Source organism: Harpegnathos saltator, unplaced genomic scaffold, assembly GCF_003227715.2.
Source record: "Harpegnathos saltator strain DR-91 unplaced genomic scaffold, Hsal_v8.6 scaffold208, whole genome shotgun sequence".
NCBI lineage: Eukaryota > Metazoa > Arthropoda > Insecta > Hymenoptera > Formicidae > Harpegnathos > Harpegnathos saltator.
The window spans coordinates 1710301-1730728 of record NW_020229993.1 but is presented as its reverse complement, the minus strand read 5'-3'; the positions used below and the strand labels follow the sequence as shown (position 1 = coordinate 1730728).

General features: G+C 46.3%; 1 protein-coding gene across 1 annotated transcript; it reads left to right on the top strand.

The window, feature by feature from the left end:
• The first annotated feature begins 1546 nt into the window (after positions 1 to 1546).
• LOC105187954 (uncharacterized) lies at positions 1547 to 18558 on the top strand. Its single transcript, XM_011149123.3, has 9 exons — positions 1547 to 3354; positions 6546 to 7583; positions 8042 to 8329; positions 9239 to 10059; positions 12232 to 12399; positions 12674 to 12911; positions 13856 to 13982; positions 14098 to 14279; positions 16098 to 18558. Exons 2-9 carry the CDS (start codon positions 6621 to 6623, stop codon positions 16341 to 16343), a joined length of 3033 nt encoding a protein of 1010 aa, XP_011147425.1. The 5' UTR covers positions 1547 to 3354; positions 6546 to 6620; the 3' UTR covers positions 16344 to 18558.
• Positions 18559 to 20428: the final 1870 nt, after the last annotated feature.

Genomic DNA, 20428 nt, shown 5'->3' with positions numbered 1-20428 from the left:
TAAAACATCAGTAATAAGTAATAATTATTAAAGTAAAATTTTTATAAAATGTAAATATTATATAGACACTAAGCATTAAATTTTGAAATCCCGAAATCCCGGGATTTGTGATGTTGAATCCCGAGTATTTTCAGGACCAAAAATTTGGCCGGGATCCCGGGATCCGGGATTCCGGGATTGGGAACTCTAGATGCTACACAAGTGCATCCTAATTTGCTTCTCAAAGTATAGAATAACATCGCGACTACGCATGATTGCAAAATCGCGCGAACGAGAGCGTTTTTGATCGCGATTGCGTATACGTATATATGCGCCAGTCGACATTTTTCCTACGATATCTGTGTAAACATTTGCATTATCTGTAAAGTACTGGTACCATTGATATCTTTCGACAGTCTCAACGCGTGTTCTGCACAATTCACGCTTCGCATGCAAATAGGATACTTCTTATGTGCACGGACATGTAGGAGAGAATTTTAGATTCTCATTTAAAGACACATCGGATGTACACACACACACACACACATACACACTTACACACTCTTTCTCTCTCTCTCTCTCTCTCTCTCTCTCTCTCTCTCTCTCTCTCTCTCTCTTTTGTTTTCTGTATTCTTTCGAGTTCTTACATGTTCTTTCGAATTTCAATGCAAACAACTCGGATATTTGCACTGCGAGAGATATCGCGTCTCATTCCCTAGTCGGGATTTATTCGTTGCGCATTTCTCGCAAAGCCTCGAACTCATATTTGACGTCCCGCGGCCGTCGTTCTGTGCGTGTACGAAAAGAAACAAAAAAGGAAAGAAAGAAAACGTTCGTCGATTTCACAGCGGGGCCGAATCATATGCATCCTCAGCACGTGATCTCTTTACAGAGGATGTGGATTGTTCGGCGCGAGGCCGCGGTAAACAATTCGTAAAATGTTGTATGCGCAAGCAAGGTGCAATTGTTAAAACAGAACACGCATTGAGTACACCTCGTTACCTACGCAGAAATCCAACGTAAGGCTAAAAATAAAAACAAGAACCGACGGACACCGGAGATAAGGTGCAGTCATAATAATGTCTTCGAATTAATGCACACTATTGCATAGTATGTTCGTCACCGTTCCACCGACGCGATGTTAGCCGCGTGGATACACGGCGGCTCTGAATGTGTTCGGAGACGACGCAAATGACGATGACATCATTGACGACGCATGCGCATTAATGGCAGTTCCAATCCATGGCCGTAGCGCGCGACGGCTCATGAGATTTTCAGTGAAATTCCAAATTTCGGCAGAGTTTCACTCATAATTTTCAACAAATCCTTTCGACCCGCTCGCCGTCCCTTCTTCTGCGCTTTTCGCATGTCGGCGAAGCCGACTGACGAGAAAATTCATCCTGTTTTTTGTTTTCTGTTCGAACAGATGGCATAAAACCGCTTGGCATAAAATTACGAAATCGTTAGCGCTTAACGCGCCCCGACTACTCGCCTGCGCGCGAGAAGCGGTTGGCCGCCATTTTCAAGAGTTTGATGAAAGCTTAAATCTCTAAACGTAAATCTCGGTGTTACGTAACAGCCGAAAGTATGGTAAGAAGAACTGCACAAGCGCGATAACGCGAGAATTGTTGACGATGCAGCTGTCGTTATGCTGCAACGAACGATGATCTCGGCGACGATATTCCGTCGATCGTGTTCGCTCTAGCACCGGCGAGGTAGCCGAGACACAATCGACGTGGTCACTTCGGGAGCGGGCGCTGGGGTTCTAATCGACTAGTTACGCTACTGGGCCGCGCAGGTGATTATGACGTACCGCGAGACGGCGTCGCGCTGCATCGCGTCGCCGGCACGCGTACAAGTCGTACCAGTCGCGGTTGTGTATCGCTCGAGATCGGCACGTAATTGTCGCGTATTCGCGAGACGACACTCAAACACGCGAAAAGCACGAGATAACAATCCGCGAGTCAACCGCGACGGCCTTCGCTCGTCTCTTCGTCGTCCCTCTTCCTCCCGCAGCCGGCGACGGCGACGGCGGTGGCGGCGGCGGCGGTGCGAGCGAGCGAGCGAGCGAGCGAGCGCGCGCGCGCGCGCGCGCGCAGCATTGCGCAGTGGGTACCAGGCGCTCATTGGGCAGAGGCACGCCGGGAAATACGCGAGGGCGCGCGATTAAAAGAAGCGGAGAGAGGAGAAACGGGCGCGGAAATTCCAGAAAACGGGACGGGCAGTTTCCTCGGGTGCGAAAGCGGCGCAGCGGAGAGACGAGAGGAGAGCAAGAGAGCAAGAAAAACGAGAGAAGGAAAGCGAGCGAGCGTGCAAAGACAGCGCAAAAGATAGCCGATGGTAGGCGGTGGTGTCGCGTCGCCGGCTCGGCAAAAATCGCGACTTGAGATAAGGACCTGGCGATATTGAAAGTACGCGTGCACACAGTGCGCGGTTTCTCTCCGCTTCGCCAGAATCCGACTCCGTTCCGATCGCGAGTGTTCCCCGGCCGCGAGGTGTTTGCGTCGGCTGCGTGCGAATGTGCACCGTGTGCGTGTGAAGAGGCCCCGATCGTTCGCCGAATTGCGCAAACAAGTCTGTCTGCCTGACATCTTGGAGAAATCGCCGTTCTGTCGCGCGAGAGCAATTTTCGAACAACTCGAGTCGCTCGGCTGCCAGAAGAGGGAGACTCGCCAAAATTGATTTCACTCGCGTACTTGGCACGTACTTTCGTAGCCAGAGGAGAGGGAGAAGGAGGGAGAAGGAGAGGGGAGATTCAGTGAGAGAGAGAGAGAGAGAGAGAGAGAGAGAGAGAGAGAGAGAGAGAGAGAGAGAGAGTCGCCGACGAGAACATCCGACTCATATCTGCTCAAAACAAGATAGAGGCGGAGACTGACGAGATACTGAGCGAAATACATATTGGCTGAGGGGCAAACTTACGGACCCGTTAGCGTCCTAGGATAAGAGAGTTCAAGCGAGACGCGTAGAAGACGAAGGTGCAAACGATACAGACAGTCCGCGCTCGTGCAAGTGCCGAAAAACTCGCGAGTCGTTGGAGATGGAGATATGGAAACTACGTGAAACGTGGAGTGTCTCTGCAATGCGATAAGAATCGCGAGAATCGTCGAAGCGAGAGACCGACGCAAAAAACGCTCGAGTGTGCAACGTTGAGCACGGACGATTGCGGCGATTCCCGAGGCTCTCTTTCGGCGGTTTTCCGGAGCACTTTCATGAATGAAGGGCCGCGTGAGGCGCACCGTCTGATGCGCATCCCTACGATACGATTATTCACAATCGCGTGACGAATTCGTGAACGAATGCGTGTGGGAGACTTGGTGAGAACGTACCGTCGCGACTGCGCCATCATCTTCTCGACGTACGAAGGAAACGCCCGAGGTAATTAATTCGCTATTCTTACCCGCCGGACCGACCGGAGAAACGCGGGCCGATCTGGCGCGGTCGGTTCATTCAGCCTCTCCTCAGTCCATTTAACCCACTGGGACCGTATTTATTTCCCGAACATTGAGACTAAAGCTCTCGAAAGAATATTTTTGAAGATGTGTATACAGAGAAGATAGAGAAGTAGAGGAAATTATTTTAAAGTCATATTTCTTCTTACAATATTTTTACAGAGTTGGACTATGGCGATATTGTGTTATGAATGAATTACCATGGAAGTAGTAATTAACGTAAAAGAAAACAAAGCAACAAAACAAACATGCAAGTAATTACAATATTGTATAATAAAAAGGCAAACGTGCAAAAAGGCAACACATTTAAATAATTATATTCTCACGTATTTATATTCTTACATGGTTGAAGATTACAAAAGTTTTGCAATTTTTATTACGATATTTTCCTACGATACCAATAGATAAGATCATAGGTTGATACAACTTTCAATGTGCAAATAGAGAAATATTTTTAAAATCTTGTATTCATAGCGAAATGTCATAACGAGTCTGTCTTGTTCTCATATCTAGACAGAAGTGTACGTCATGAGTCAGACACATTATGCCGTCTCAATGGGTCAACATCTTGGAATGGATATATCGACTTTTGTAAATTAGCCTGAAATAGCCCGAGCTCGTATTTCGGTTTTGCCAAAACTACGAATAACAATAAAAAAATGAATAATTATTAAAGAAAGAAAAGTGCATTTGATTCTTTCTCCGTTTGTGATTTCTTTATGAATGCAGAAAGGGATATGGAGAGAGGGAGAAAGATAAATGAGTCTTTCCCTGCAATGTTTTCCCGCCGTGTATGTAAACCAAGCGGTAGAATCATTCAACTCGTTTAATCTGCCTTGACTAATAGCAATTAAGACACACACCGCAGAAGGACGATCGATAATTTCCAAACATAAACGATGATTAGGTATTCACCAATTTCCATACTCTACTCCCAATAAAATCCTTGAACTGACGGAACTTTCGGCAAGACTCGATCGGTTTGCTTTGCGGCAGCTAAAGTATTCTCATCGGTGTGATACCGTATATTAGTTTCATAGGCAGTCATATAAAACAGCGTGTCTCGAGCGGCAAATTAGATCTGCTCGTTTACCTTGTCGAGTCGTTCCCTTCCCGGAAAATCTGTTGTCATCGATCGTTCAGTCAGTGAAAAGCTGAATGTTGATAACGAGAAAACATTATACATCGCATTATGCCGATTACATTAGATTGCAGATATTATCGGAAATCGGCGTTGAATTTCCCGCGAAAGACACCGCGGAAGACCGCGTTCGCCGATATTTCTCCGGTAGAGATCTTGTCACGCGACGGAATATTATATAGTCGTGGTGCGTCTGTCGTGCGAGTTGGACGCTTGATGCACACGTGTAGCACGTGTAGCACACGGGTAACAGTCATTTGATTGATAAGCGTGTGTTACGAGGCGAGAATAGCACGAACGATTACCAAAGGAGCTCGTTGGTATATTAAATTAATGAATACTCGGAAACAAGGTAATTTTCTCACAAACGCGAGCGCGCCTACTTTCCGCAACGTATACAAAGCCTCTTGAGACTCTGTGCGTGCGTGTATGCGTGCGTGCGTATCCGCGCTACATCTTTTGTCAACTACAGAAAGATGATGGAAAGGAATCGTAAAAAATACTTTGTTGAGGAAATTCGACGTTCACAGTTTCGACGCGAGGACAGAGAACGACTGGTGTTTAATCAAATGATTGTTACTTAGTTTTCTAATCAACTGTCGAAATTATTATCGACTTGGAATTATATATCGAAACAATTGAGGATTTTCATTAAAATTTCTCTCTCTCTCTCTCTCTCTCTCTCTCTCTCTCTCTCTCACTCTCTCAATATATGGAATGCGGAATAACGAATTTCTTGCTTAACCGTTACATTTAATTTAAATTACATTTCAAAGAAATTTCTCGCTTTAGGACGAAATTAACATGAAAATTAGAGACACCGTGAGAGAAACAGAGTGAAGGGACAGAGATATGAAAATGATCTCGGCTGTACACAAAATTTGCATTTATTGGGAGAATTAACAAGACGAGGACAACGTTTCGTCCGCATGACAAAGTCGCTCTTATTTCGCCAGTTTTTCTTTCCGCGGATCATTGATCGCTCGCATTTCTTTGTCCATTGTCCACTTCCGAGTGCGGTGATACTACGCTTTACTTTAGTCGGATCTTTTCGACGCGGCGTTAAGCTTTATCGGGGAAATCTGTTAACCAAATATTCGAGGTCCGAGCGAAATCGCTCGGCCGACCTTCGACCTCAAAATTTTCGCAGCAAGTCAAGGCGAACGTCGAATAGATCGACTTATCGGCCGAAGATTGCGAGCGGTGTAATAAGTCGAAAGTGGTTCAACGGATTTCCTCTTGTTGAAAGTTCATCAATTTTCTTTACTGTGACAGTCGGATAGTAATTTTCGCAGTTGCGCCCGCACTCGGTGCTCCCGTAATATGCGACGCTGATTTATTATTAATCCCGTTCTATCGTTTGCTTCCTCATTGTCAACTTTTCGTGACCTATTTTTCGACTTAACTGTGAATGCAAACGTATGGACGATATGGATTTTTCTGCCGGACAATGAGCACGTCAAACAACGGCATTATCGCGAATGATAGCACCTTCAATGGAAAAGTTCGCGATAAATCAACGCAAATTACAACGTGCGTCTCGTATCTTACAGTTGGTAGCGCATTTAGTAATACGCAGTAATACGCCGCGTATTTTGCGAATAGCGACGTGATCACGAAAAGGAGACTAATCGAGAAGGGGAAAGGTCGAAATTAATACAATTCTGTTTGTAACGTCACGAGTGACTTAAGATGTACAAGTTCGCTTAAAGATGGAAAGTTAATTTCGAAGGAAGTTTGCAAACGCATAACGTCATTTCCAACGCACCGAGTTATTCAGCAAGAAACATTTTTCTCGTCAATCGAATTCATATCAATTATCCAGAAAGATAAATCGCGAGTTAGACTTTGACCAACGTTTGGCTCCCACAATTGTAATAATTTATACAATGTAGTAGAAAAGTGGGCGCGGATCTATGCGTCATAGTAGATACGCAAAAAGAAAGCAATTAATTCTTGCCATTCATGTTTCGCAGATTCACCGAGACGATTCTTCCTAAGCATTTTGCCATTTATTATACGGAGTTAGGGGAAACCCAGAAACAGGAAACATGGCTAATCCTAGTCGAGTTTCGCCGATACGGATCGAGACGCGAGCGCTACAATGCGTCTCGATTCCGGACTATTCGTCAGTGAGCTCGCTGGAGGAGGACTACGGATCAACCGAGTCCGAGGACATGTCCACCAGCCCGGACACATCTTATCGCTCGAGCGCTGATGCGGACAAGAACTTCGATCCCGAAGAGGACTTTCGCAAGGAGCTGGTGAAGCTTGACGACATCATCGAGAAGATCGAGAATCTGCGGTTTGTGCGCGTCGACCACGACGACGACGACGACGACGACGACAACGACGACGACGACGACGACGTCGACTCCGATCAGCACTCCAACTTCGATGAGGACTCCAACGTGTACGTCGGCAAGACATCGCATCGCGTCACCAGTGAGAACGTAGACAACGTGGAATATCGGAACACCTGCGAGCTGCCGAGGAATCGTCAACACACCGACAACGAGGACATAAACAATAACGAAGATAACGGAACAGTCGAGAAGAACGAGGCTGCCTGTCAGTCGTTGAACATACACGACGAGGTCGATGACGAAGAGCGACGCTATTCGCAGGAGGATCAAGACTCCGTGGACGAGGAGGCCGAGCAGGAGCATGAAGATTCTGACGACTCCGACCTGATCGAGCGTGGCCCGATCAAGCCCGACATTCAAACTCCTTTCCGAGGAGGCCACCCGTACTCCATCCGTTGGCAGTCGATCGACAATACGGACGCTATCCAGGCGGACGCCAGCCACACGCTGGACTACGACAAGACCGCCGAACAAATCATGAGGAACAAGTATTACAGCGAGAAATTGAATCCCTGCTTGGACGAGCTGTCCAAATCCAGCCGGAACCAAATGTCGATGGGGACGATAATCGGTAGCCTGACGATGAACTCCGGCTGGGTCGACAAGACCGGCGACGGCAGCGTCTTCCGCAACGAATCCGTCAGTGACGTGAGTGTTTTATATTTTATTTTCTTTTTGTTTCAATCGCCGATAATTCATGGAAAAGCGCACAATTGGCCGATACGTTCGCATAACGTGTTTATAATGTCTGATAGCCGATAGTGATATATATATATATATATTATAAAAGAATTAAAAGATCATTAAAAGAATATTATTAAAAGACTATTATGAGAAGAACATATTTCTTACAAAATCATGTGGAAGTCTAGCGTGAAGCGATTCAGTGCTTTACTGCCGCGACGAAAACAAAGAAACATCATTGAGGATAAAAGACAACTTCTTTCCTTCTTCGTATTCAATTCATCCTAAAAGTCCTTACGCAATTACGTAATTATTGCGAGTCGCGATAAGAAAACGTAGATCGCGCGTGTGACGAGGCGACGATACGGCGTAGGAAGCACTCGCCGGGTTTCCGATACAAAGGAGGATTTATCTCATTTCAGACCGCGGCACTTCCCTCCATAGTCGTCAACCCAACCGAGGAGTCCTTGATGGACATCCTGTCACAGAACATTTTACAGCCCGCGGTGTTGTCGGACGCCGGTAGTCACTCTATTCCGTCGCCGGGAGCGAAAACTTGGTCGAATTCACCGGCGAGCAGCTACAACTACGTCGTCTCGAGGTCGAACAGTCGCGCGTCGAGTCGCGCGCAATCACCTGGTTCCGCCACGAATCTGGAGTCGCCGCAGATGCACGTCAACGTGATCGACAGTCCGCTCGGTTCACCGCAGGTAAGCCCGCGGTATCTGCATAAATGCATGAGCTTACGCGCGCATAAGCACTTCGGCGAATCCGCGCGCGCGCGCGCGCGCGCAACCGGCGAAGCGGAGGGTACACCGTCGCGGCAAGAAAGTTGCTCGCTTTCCCAGCAATGAGCAACTGAGTGTGACATTAGGTAGGTGACCGGTGGAAGGACGATTTCTTCCCGCTGGGCGAGATCGCGAACTGCGAAAAAAGCAGCATGAAGGGAAAGGGTTGAAGTAACGCGACACTGCGACCTATCGTGTCACGTTTGCTTCTTATTTTCGACCTGAACCGTCTAGCATCCATAGATTCTAGAAGAGCGATTTAATTGTAGGAACGAAAGTCCAAATTAGCATCTCCAAATAGCAGAAGACGCCACTAATTTGCCACTTGTGATTCCTTAAGAGGTCTTCTTGGCAAAGCTGCAGGTTAGATAGGATCCACGTAAGGCTGAGGAGTAGAACTGAGAGAGTATCAAATTAGCGTGAACTAGAACATTGAGGAGGTTGAAAGTGGGACGAAATTTTCGAGCCTTGCGGATTTTATTCCTCAGGAAAATTTCACTCACGCGTGGCTTTCTTACGAGTTGATGAACGAGAGAATGAAATGCTGCTTACCTGGCGTGTATTTCACGGTTCAGCATCGTTCTTACAATAAGAATAAAACGAATCCACATAAAAAATCGGCTTCAGCAGGATGATACGACGTCGCGTCGCTTCAAGTGTCCGCCACGAGACATCTTTTTATCACAATTTGACGAGTCTCGCGAAATAGTCTCGAGCAGCGGCGTAATTGACGTCATGACTGTCACTCATCGCTTCGCGTTGCCCCGACGTACAGATGCAGAACGAATTCACGGCCAGATGTTTGCATTAATCGCTCGGCTCCTTCGGCAGGTCGCGTCGACTTATCGAGTGCCGCAGGCGTTGTCCTCCTCGTCCTCGTCCAATCAGTCCTACGGCGACGCGTCGAGTCCGTGCAACTACCAGGTACCCTTGAGTTATCAGGCCGAGGAGCAGCTCGACGACTGTTTCGACGCTTTGTCCGGTTGGAAGGAGTCCTACGACTCTTCGGGAACGATCGCCAACAGCAGCGAAACCATCGACTGCGATACCAACGACTTGCTGCAGATGGTGGAGCAGATGATTGAACAGGACAAGCAGCAGGAAGTGCTGAAGGAACCGCAGATCGCCTCGAACGCGCCTTATTTCCCGTCCACGTACGCAACCCAATGCGTGCCTGCGCGCACCTCGCACACCAACCCTAATCCCACGGAGTGTACCTCGAACGAGCTCGGGCGGGCCAGCAAACCGGAGAACTCCGGCCTCGGCATGTCCAACGCGAACCCCATGGTCCACAGCCTGATAGACGGCAGTCTCGTGTCGGTCTATACGATGAAGGAGGGCACCGGCGGTTATACTTTCGTGAATCGCGCGGTCGACGGTCACGCGATCGGCTCGGAGCAGAGGTACTATGAGCCGGTTGTGAAAGCCGCCCAGTACGACAACGGTCTGTGCAGCATCGCTGGCTTGAACACGCCCGACAGCTCCACCAAGAACCGTGGAAGCCCGGGGTTATGCACGTCACAGAAGTACGCGCTGCCACACGTCACCGACGGGGACGAGAGATACAACCATTCGTCGACGATGTACATGCCCAGCGACTATCAAATACCGACGATGGTCTCCTCGTTCGTATCAGCGAGCCGTCCGCAAAGGTAAGAACGTTTCTCTGCAATCTCGTATCTTGAAAACGCGAGGCCGTGTCTTACGTACGGGACACGAAAAGTAGTTGAATGATGTAGAGAGGGGCAGGGAGAGGAGAAAGACGATGGCATTTCGTCCAGTAACGACGATGAGAGGAGAGAAAAAGATATTTCTCCGAGTCCCAGGCACAGAGACAGGCTTGTTGGACAAAACGCATTTCTGTAAAAAAAAAGCAAAGGAAAAAGAAAAAATGAAGACATCTCTTTCCCGGAAAAACGTGACATAAAATATGCTATTTGAGTTGCAACATAGTCGTGAAGTACGAAGATAATCGCGCGCGTTATAGTTGCGCAATGAAAATTAATGACGGATATTGCAAAAGACGACAGCGAGATGTAACAGATTGATTGTCAAATGACGCGTTCGTACCTCTGATGCTGTCTGATATATATAACTGATGTGAATTATGAATTTGAAATGAATTTGAACGTAGAAAAGAATAACACATGAGAGAGCCTTCTTACCGGAGATGCAAATGCGCAACAATCGTACGTTGCGCTTAACAATTGGTCACGTAAGAAAATAAATATACGGGACAAAGTTTCGATCGGCAATCTCTGCAATGGTTGAATAGGCATTAGCGATTCAAAATGGTAGCAAGGCTGGAAAAACGTAGATTCTGTGTTGCAAATAAGAGTTCGCACGCGCGCGTGATTTCCATCAAACACGTTTCACGCAGATGATAAATCTTAGTCGTTTATTTGTCCAATTAACTTATCAGTTTATTGTTCGAGAGATGATGCAACGTCGCTTCAAGGAGATCTCGTATCACACTAAACAATTAGTATCACGAAGTGAACTGTTGATCGATTATATTGTTCTATTGATGCAACGTCTAGGATATTATAACTTGCTAAAACTCACATACTTTGTATGTATATATACAAAACAGATTGTTTACATAAACATCGCTTTTTCTCTTGCCACGCGTTGCACGTGTTTTGCATATGCAATGTGTCTGCCGGTGGAATATAAATGTTATCATATTGTGTGTGTGTGTGTGTGTGTGTGTGTCGGCAGAAAATACTTTCTCCGCGCTTTAGAATTTAACGCGCTGTTTCAACGATCTTTTTGTAGCCAATCTCCCGTCAATGAGTTCCCGCTATATTTCCTGACCATGTATCTCTGCGAATTGTGATGGCTCGTGCTTTGTGTGATGGCTGCCCCTCCATTAAATAACTGAAATCTATCAATCATTATAATCTGACAGATTATCGTTAAAATAACTATAGGAGCGAGGAATGCGTATGCATGTTTAGTTATGTGATGCCACGATTTCCAATTGCTATCGGCGAGATAGACAGAGTTGCCGCCGAAAGTGACAAACAAAGACGAACAAAGATCGGGATTTGTTTCTGGAATAAGTGCGTCTGCAGGACGAGTGCGAGGCAACAGTTAGTAAGTGACAGCCAGTCGACGAGAGTGCGTCGGCAACGGCGAGTCAAGAAGCGAGATAGATGAAAATTCCCCATTGTCACAGCCATCTTTTTCTACTTTTCCTTCGTTTAAATATATTGATTGATTCACGTATATCAGTGGCACACTTCTGATCCTCGTATGCTATAGCAATAAACCATTTATCGGTCTAAAAAATCTGTTTGTGAATCTTCACTTCGTAGTTCGTGTAACCAGTTTATCGCTCGAGTACAAAGTTCGATGGAGACTGTGCACCGTACTTAAGCCCGATCATGTACTTATCAAAAAATTGATGTTTGTTCATTCGGTGTGGTCTAGTCAATTGTTCGTTGCAATACATGACGCAAATGAAGAAAATACGAGTTACAATTTAATAATCACTACTAACACGTTACGTACAAATATAAAGATGCTTTTTCATAATCATCTTTATTAATCATTTCTCTTGAAGAAATTTAATTTTTATTGATGAAACTATCTGTCTTCTTTGTGTTATTAGTCATACCGTATAAAATTTCGCAAGGTCTGAAAGTTTCTTTACACAGTTGTCATTAATTAACAATTATTGTCACCGGTTGTGTCGCGAAGCTCTGGAAATTACGACTTTTCAGTCAGCGATTTTTACTCGCGTTAAAGAATATTATAATTGCCGTCGCTCGATAAAATGATAAAAAGTGTGGTTTAACGACCCGACTGTTTTGTCGCAGGAAGCCGTATCAGAGCATAAAGCCATGGCCAATGCTAAATTTACCGTCCGTGAGGGCGAGCGAGAGATTGAAGGAAGTATTACATCCTAAGGAAGTGGAAAGAGCCATGAATAATCTGCTGAAGAAGCCTATAGAGGAACTGGCGTCCGCGGACGAGGATGGCGATACGTAAGTGATTCATTCCGCTTGAAACACGAACGCACGAATACAATGTGCATAGAGAGCAGGTTCAGAACGCAACATCATGTTGCGTACATCGACTGATAATGTACCAAGGCAGCGCGCTGCGCTTTTCCGACTATTTAAAATCACCGCCGGCTGTCAGATTGCGGACGGCGCGCGTCGAGCTTCCGCGTCAACAGTATCGAGCTCGCGTGCTTTTTGCATTTTCTCGAATAATAGTTACTCGCTCGCTGTAATCGGTAATGTTCGCGCGTGACAGGTCGCTAATGATCCTGATGGGCAATCCGAACGAGCTGAAGAAGAAGATGGCGCATCTGGTGCCCTTGGTCGAAAGATTGAGTAGTGTACGAGGTGCGCTGGCAATGGTGAACAATCGCGGCGAGGACGCTCTGTACTTGGCAGCGATGAATTGCCCGGAAATGTCGTACGTCACCGGATACTTGGCCGCAGCAATGATGCAGAAGCAGATCGATATGAACCGATTATATCACATGCGCGTGAGTTTCTTTGAGGTTCCTCAAGATTCCTTAAGAATGAAACAGTGCGACGGTGATGCGTTCGTCATTAATTCAGCCGTCGCATGCACGGTATTATTACGTACATTATCACTTGAACACTACCGAGCGATCCGAAATTACCTGTTTATAATATCTTCTTCAGACGCGTTTTACATTCATTCGATATTACGAGCGTTCAATAAATCTAAAACAGATAAACGAATATTCTTGAGGGGCTCACTTCTTGTGAGACTTATTACCAACATACCATTCGGATGATACGAAGTCCGATGAGAGATCGATCGATCATCTGTTTATTCCAACATCGATGCCTGTTTATTGGCTGCACATAATTAATTCTTTTTAGCGCAATATATAACGAACTCCTGTACAAACTGAGAAAAAGTACAAATTAATAATTACCATTGATAAATTACGTTCACAGATAAAGGTGCTTCTCGAGAATCATCCTCTAACGCTAAAAGAGCTATGATTCTCATACGTTTTCTCATATGTTTCTCTCTGAAATTATTTTCCCACAAACCACTGTCGCGCATTCCGACCGGTTCGGTAAAAGTGAGTCGGCGCTTATGCATAATCGTCGACAGTTGCAGCGTTAATCAAAGTATCAATGTGTAACGTTCGCGACAGTCAAACAAATGACCGGACAAATGACAAACCGGTTGCTCGCGAAAGGAGATTCCTATCGGCGCGGTAATTGCGCGGATAACGCCATTTTGTTAATAAGCAACACGCGCGAGTGCCTAATTATCGCGCGAGATTATCGGACAATCGCGTGGACGTGAACGATACGATAATTAACGCGCGGGAAAGGCGAGGCGAGTTAGTGCGATTACACGGAGGGCCGGGGACCATTTCGAGGGCGAACGCGCAATTTTGCGATTATCATCGTCGTCGTTCACTCGGTTTCCTTTCCGCTTCAGGGCGACACGCTGATACACTCGGTGGCGGCACGTGGCGATTCTCACGGGGAGGTGCTGGCGGAGCTGTTGGCACTGAAGAAGCCGGATGGGAAGTCCGCCTTCGATCTATCCAGGTGCAATTACAACGGTTAGTTGAGCGGAGATGGCGATGGCCCGCGGTCGATACTGAAATCAATTGAAATCCGCGCTGCGAACATCCGTGCCTGGCTTGATCAGAGGAGAATAAAAGAGATGGGTTTCAGGTAAGACTGCGCTTCACGTAGCCATCGAATCGCACAGCTCCATCGGACGGGACGTCAAGTGCCTGGCGACGACGCGTCTGCTCCTGGAGAACGGTGCGAGCGCCAGGGACAAGGAGAGTAGGTGCGGTGACACAGCCTTACACATGGCCGTCTCGTTGAGCTGCGACCCTGCGCTCGTCAAGGTAATCTCACCCAGGGGACTTCCCAGATTCACGTGCGTCACTTACCCGCGAGATCGAAATTGTCGTTATCGTGCGTCGTTGATCGCCGTGTAATTGAGTTTTGAGGTAAAATTAGACGCCTCGTAGAATCTGTTTGCGCGGCTGGAAAGAAACGTCTTTACCGCCACCACAAAATCGAAGGATCTCCCCGGAGTTGATCTCGACGGCGTGACTGCGGATATGTTCCTCGGTGAAGTTCGAACGAATCTTATCTTAATTGGAACATAATCCGAAGTTCAAGCGTAATTAAAGTGTCAAACTGTTGTAACGCGGACAACACGAGCGAGAGAGAGAGAGAGAGAGAGAGAGAGAGAGAGAGAGAGAATATACGGCCGTGACGCTGTCCGATTCTCCGAAGGAAGATTTCATTCGCGCGACTTCTCCCGTAAACATCCCGTATGACTTGGCCGCGAAGTTGATCCCATTGACTTGAGAATATCTGAAGGGAATACTCTACGAGAGAAAGGTCTAATTAGCGATAAGGGGAATAGCCAGGGCGCTTCGATTATTTCCGTGACTTCTTCGCGTATATTCGGCTCTGCGTCGGCTCGTAACGAACTGAAGTATCATTTTTGAGAAAAAAATTTGCTACGTTAATTTGTCGTAAGTCGACGTGTCGCAAGATGTACAGAAACGAAGCGCGTACAGACGAGCTGAATGGTAAATAACCTGCAGTGCCGTGAGAAAACTTGTCCTTACATTCTTCCTCTTACTTGAATTAATGATGCAATTTTTGGACTTGAACACTGGATCCCTGGATGCAATTCGCAACGCGGTGGATGTCCAACGAGAGAACTTGATTTCTCGAGATTATTCAGAAACAAATTTTCCCCGCCGGGACCACCGGCTATTGTCGCGTGAGTTTCAGAATGCATCTGTCTTGTTCAACGGAGAAATTCCGCCATTGAAAGAAATAGATGTATCTTATACATTTCCCGTTCAGATATTTTTTCGTCGACGAGTTTCGTCGGAGCTCATAGACCGAAGTGAACGAAGTTACAATCTTCATCGGTCGCTTCCCTCTATACCCGAGCGGCCGGATAACTCGCGATAAAAGAAAATATTCATTAATCAAAAATGGCCGATAGGAAACAAGAGGGAGCAAGTTGCTCGTTCACCCGGAACACCGCGCGATAATTCTTGGTAAACGGCGATACCATTATCGGGATTGACTAAAGATCGCAGAACAACTTCGTTACATGTAATAAAAATCAATTTAACACTCTGATACGTCGCGTTCTCCGCTCGCGCTTTACGTAACACACAGTGCGCGCGATAACTGTCGCTTCTCCGAAGGACCACCCCGGTAGACCGAAGCGATATATTTCATCTGACACATCGGAAGCCTTCACGTTTGAACGCGATTGAACGCGTCTGCCCGCGTGACGCAAATGCGGGCAGCAGCATACGGGTGTGAAGACACTAGCATAACCCCATTGCTAAATCGGTCTTCTGAGAAAGTTAATAACCACCGAGCAAACGTATCGGAAAGAGCATTAACGAGAGACGAACGGTAGGAATATTATCGAGAGAACACTCCGACTTTGTCGAAACGGACGTTGCGAGAGAGCGGAGAAAAAGAAGAAGAAATGATGAAAGAGAAAGAGGAGGGAGAGGGGAGGTGAATAACATCCCCAACGCGAATCGCGTTCGACGCAACGCATCTCCATAGCTTAGCTCTCCTCGCGCCATATCTCTGTTCCCGATTTCGCCGACGCGATGATGCCTCCTCGTCTCCCCAACGCGAATCACGCTCAACGTTTTCCTCACGTTCAACAGGTATTGCTGTGCCACGCCACTCCGGACGTCGTGAACGAGACCAACTACATGTACAACACGCCGTTGCACATGGCCGCGGCGGTTTCGAATGCTGTGAGCCTGGAGAAGCAGAAGGAGGTCTGTCTGCTCTTGATACAGGCCGGAGGTCAGACCAACATACAGAACCGGCAGGGTAGGACACCCCTGGCGCTCGTGTCGGCCGACAGGAAGGAAGTCATCAAGAAAGTGTTCTATAAGAAATCATGATGACTGCGGCAAAAGCGCGGGAACGAGCCCGACGGTGGTTGTCGCACGTAAGACTGATCTCCACGAGTTTATGTAACTTTAGCAGTGCCGGAAACAGTGCAATCACGGCGAGAGTGTTCGGAAGCACACACCGGGCGCAATGGATCCTCGTCGCTCCGCCTCGCGAGGCGTATACGGGCGACGTGCGTTGATCGAGCGAACGAGCGAGCCTCCGAAAGTGCGAGACGCAAGCCGAGATGCGACACGCCACGAATCGCGCAAAAATAGAATTGGCAGCGGAATTGTCATTGTCGGCGATATGCTGTCGTGTACCGCTCGACTTAAGAACCGAAGATTTATACGCACAGGCTGAGCGCTCCACAAGAGCCTGCGAAGACTTCATCTGGAAAAGATGAAGTCTGTGCCACAGGCATTCGATCTCTGTTTACCTCGAATTCTATTCCTAAGAATAGCATGTCTATGAGCGAAAAGCTGCAGTGAAGAGGGTATGTAGCTACCTACCTTCACATCTTGTCCTTAAACCTCTTACAAGAAGTCGCAGTCTTCGTGTACAAGGTTATATTGTGAACCGGTGAGGAAAATCGTGTACTTTTAAGGCTCATGTTGATGTAGAAGCTTGAAACAAAGTCTCACCTGAGATGTTCATTTACAAATACAGAGCGTCACGTTTGTCATGCGATTCGACCGAGTGGCTCAGACTTGACTCCGAATTCAGATGTCAAATCGCCTCACGGTCATGAGGTAATTTCGTATTTTCAACGTCCGCGAGACACGACCATGTAGCTTCAAGGGTCAACGATCGGCGCTCTATTGCGACTTGAGACTTGAGAAAGGAGTGAAAAACATGTCACGCATGACAGTTGAGCGACCCAACGTTTCGTCTACTTCAGGCCGAAGTTTCGTCGTTCTACCTGCGATTTAGCGAGATCGTCGAGGTCGAATTACGATCACTTTCGGCGCTGAGTATACAACGTTTCGAGGTGTCACGGTATCGATATATCTCTATATGTGTGTGCGTGTTGAATTTTGTATAGTTAAGTTATGAAAAATACTGTTATTATCTTTAACCTGTCATAATCGCATAATATAACGATCGCTACCTGCGTACTTTAATGTTTGAACTTTCCGCGGCCAAGTAGGATCTAATTTCTAATAATATCCCGCGCCGAGAGAGGGAGTGCTTTTTAAGATATGTATGTTTGGTTGTGCTCGATACGTCCACTCGACTCTCGGCGAGATTTTCTCTTACAAGCTCTTGTAAGATTTTCTCTTACAAGCTCTTATAAGATTTTCTCTTATAAGCGATAACGTGGATCGGAAACGTGGATTATATTAACTCGTAACTCCGTTAGATGTAGCTCGAGGTTGTTATTTAACGCAAAAAGGCGCGGTAGGCTCGAATCGTAACACTTAGTAAGACGGGGCAGTTCTATTCTAACATATCTAGCACTACTCTGGCAATGTCTTTCTCCAATTAACGTGTACATACACTTTCCGTTGATATTTTTTACAAGGTGGTTTAACGTTCAAATGTATATCAATTTTAACGCACCGGGCACTCACGTATGTGTAATGCGAATCGCCCGTACGGCCCGTTCGGCGAAACGACCGCGCGGGTCTTTCCGAAATACTCGTTCGGCGAAATTTAACAACGAAGGACGAATCGAGATGCGCGCGTTCAAGGATTCATACGTCGCGCCTCCAATTGCGCTTCCTCTCTTTCCTTTCTCTACAGTTTCTCATTATTCGCGATTTAACGATTACTCGGAAACGCGCGGAACGATGTAGAAGCAGAGCGTAAAACGCGCGCGATCGCAGGTTCGTTTCGCGGAACGTGAACCGGTTATTAATATTGTTACGGCACGAGGGAATAAATTGGCAAGCGCCAGGCCTTGTGTCACATGTGAACACATATGCACCTGGCTGCTTCCGCGAACTGAAAGGCCAGGCGCCATAAGTCACGCCGCGTGTGATAACGATATGGACAACGGGCATGGGAAGCTCGACGTGTCACGAAGAACATGCGTGCGTGCGTGCGTGCGTGCGTGCGTGCGTGCGTGCGTGCGTGCGTGCGTGCGTGCGTGCGTGCGTGGGTGCGTGCGTGCGTACGTGCGTGAGTGAGCAAGTTCGCGCCATGGGCGTGTCACAAGCGCGCTCGGCAGCGTGCCGCATTAACATATATGTAAATCCAAAAATACATTTTTATACACGACAATCTGCCACCTGGTATTCCCACCTGTCCCTTACCGCGGCCTATGTGACTCCCCGTTCTCATCGAGATGCATTGCGATGCGCGCGCCTTGTCACTCGTCTCTCGCGACTGATTTAGCGCCAGTCGACGGACGGTGGATAGAAAATCGTTTTCCGCGGACTTATTGCGACAATGGCGATAATTTGGAGGCCTGCTTGCGTCCACGAGTATCCGTGGATACCGTGGTTTATCTTCGCGAATTGTGTAACGAGTTAGTACAGTAACTCGCTCGAGGACGATTATGCATTAAGCAGCCGGTAAGTTCCCTAAATTTTGTTGTGTTTCTCGAGAAAACAAGAGGAAAATTGATCTAACCCGCTTGTCTGGTTTCTCTACCTTTGTCTACGTGTGATTACGTAAAACGCATAAAATTCCCATCAGGCGGCGGATATTAATAGCAAGAAGTAGAATAACAAATTGCGTATTTAAATAGCGAATACAACGTTCAGTTGTGACAGCGGCTGAGAGATAACCAGAGTTGGGAATAACGTCCAGATTAGGAAGGAGATAAACAAGAAGGGTTATCACTGTGAAAATTACTATAATTTATCATAGTCATGCTGCTCACATCTGACGCGGAGCCGAGGACGATGCAGACTCTGAAATCTATTTCACTTATCCAGCATTATCCAGCGATATCCAGCACTTTTTATCAAGTTCTCTATAAACATTGATTTACTCATGACGAATGATATCTCTTAAAGGCTCTTTCGAAGAGGGTAGGAGGAAACTTTTATGCAAAGCAGGCACTTATCCAGCCTGAGTCTTCATCCGTCACTATGTGGTAACGTGCATAATGCGAACTGTCCCAACGATATTATAATTGAGATACACGTGTACACAGAATGATGGAATTATTTAAATTATGCGTAGACGGTGATTAATCGAGATCTCACATCTTGATTCTCGACACGTTTCTCCATTTCCTCGTAATCATATTCGTATATTCATAACGACACGATACGGAGAATCATAGTGAGATTGCAAACTAGTACAAACTAACTAATTTGTAATTTAATTTGTTTTTGCACATGTTACGCTTCTTTATGAACATCTATGGGCAGGTAAACTGCGAGCAAATACTTATTACGATTCGAAGGATTACATTCTCGAGTTGCGTGAATCATCAAATTGCAATCTCCTGTTAACTAATCAGAGAGTTATAGAAGAAGTAAGAAAAATTCAAAGAAGAATCAAAGAAATAAGAAAAATTCAAAGCTACTAGGAATGCGATTTCTGCCCCTTTTTTCCTTGTTTGATGATAAGCTACGAAAAATGACGTAATGTAAATATTTATATACGCTATTCTATATGCACAGAAAAACAATTGCGCATTAGTGTAAGTGAAATTCCCACAGACTGGAGAAAGTAGGCTAGGAAAAATAGACCAGCTGAAAAATTCGGTCGCGTAGAAATATTCCTGTTGGGAAATTCTTAATTAGTCGATTGTTTTCGGTTATCTCGACCGGTTATCTCAATCCCAATGTGAGATTTAGCGCAGCAGAATGTTCAAACGATTATTTTCGGTTACGGTAACAGAGAATGCACGCCATATGAGTGAATATTACTTCCCGTCATCGAATTTTTTCTTTATTCAGTTGCACGAATCAAAATTTTTCCTATACAGAAGTGTGTTAATCGACAATCACGTTTAATTTTTAGCGAATGATTTCGTTTGCGAATTCTCGGCGATATGTGGTCCCTTGGAAGGACGTTGTAAAATAATTTTAAGTAATTTTACGTAATTCAACTACGGTATTAATTTTCACCATCTTGCATCCCTGCAAGATTCCTTTCTTTTGAAATCAGTGCCATTATATTTTTGATGGGATTT

Coding starts and splice junctions, on each gene's coding strand:
- LOC105187954 (XM_011149123.3), top strand. CDS start 6,621: ATGGCTAATCCTAGTCGAGTTTCGCCGATACGGATCGAGACGCGAGCG. Junction 8,330..9,238: donor GTCCGCTCGGTTCACCGCAG/GTAAGCCCGCGG, acceptor CTCCTTCGGCAG/GTCGCGTCGACTTATCGAGT. Junction 14,280..16,097: donor GCGACCCTGCGCTCGTCAAG/GTAATCTCACCC, acceptor CACGTTCAACAG/GTATTGCTGTGCCACGCCAC.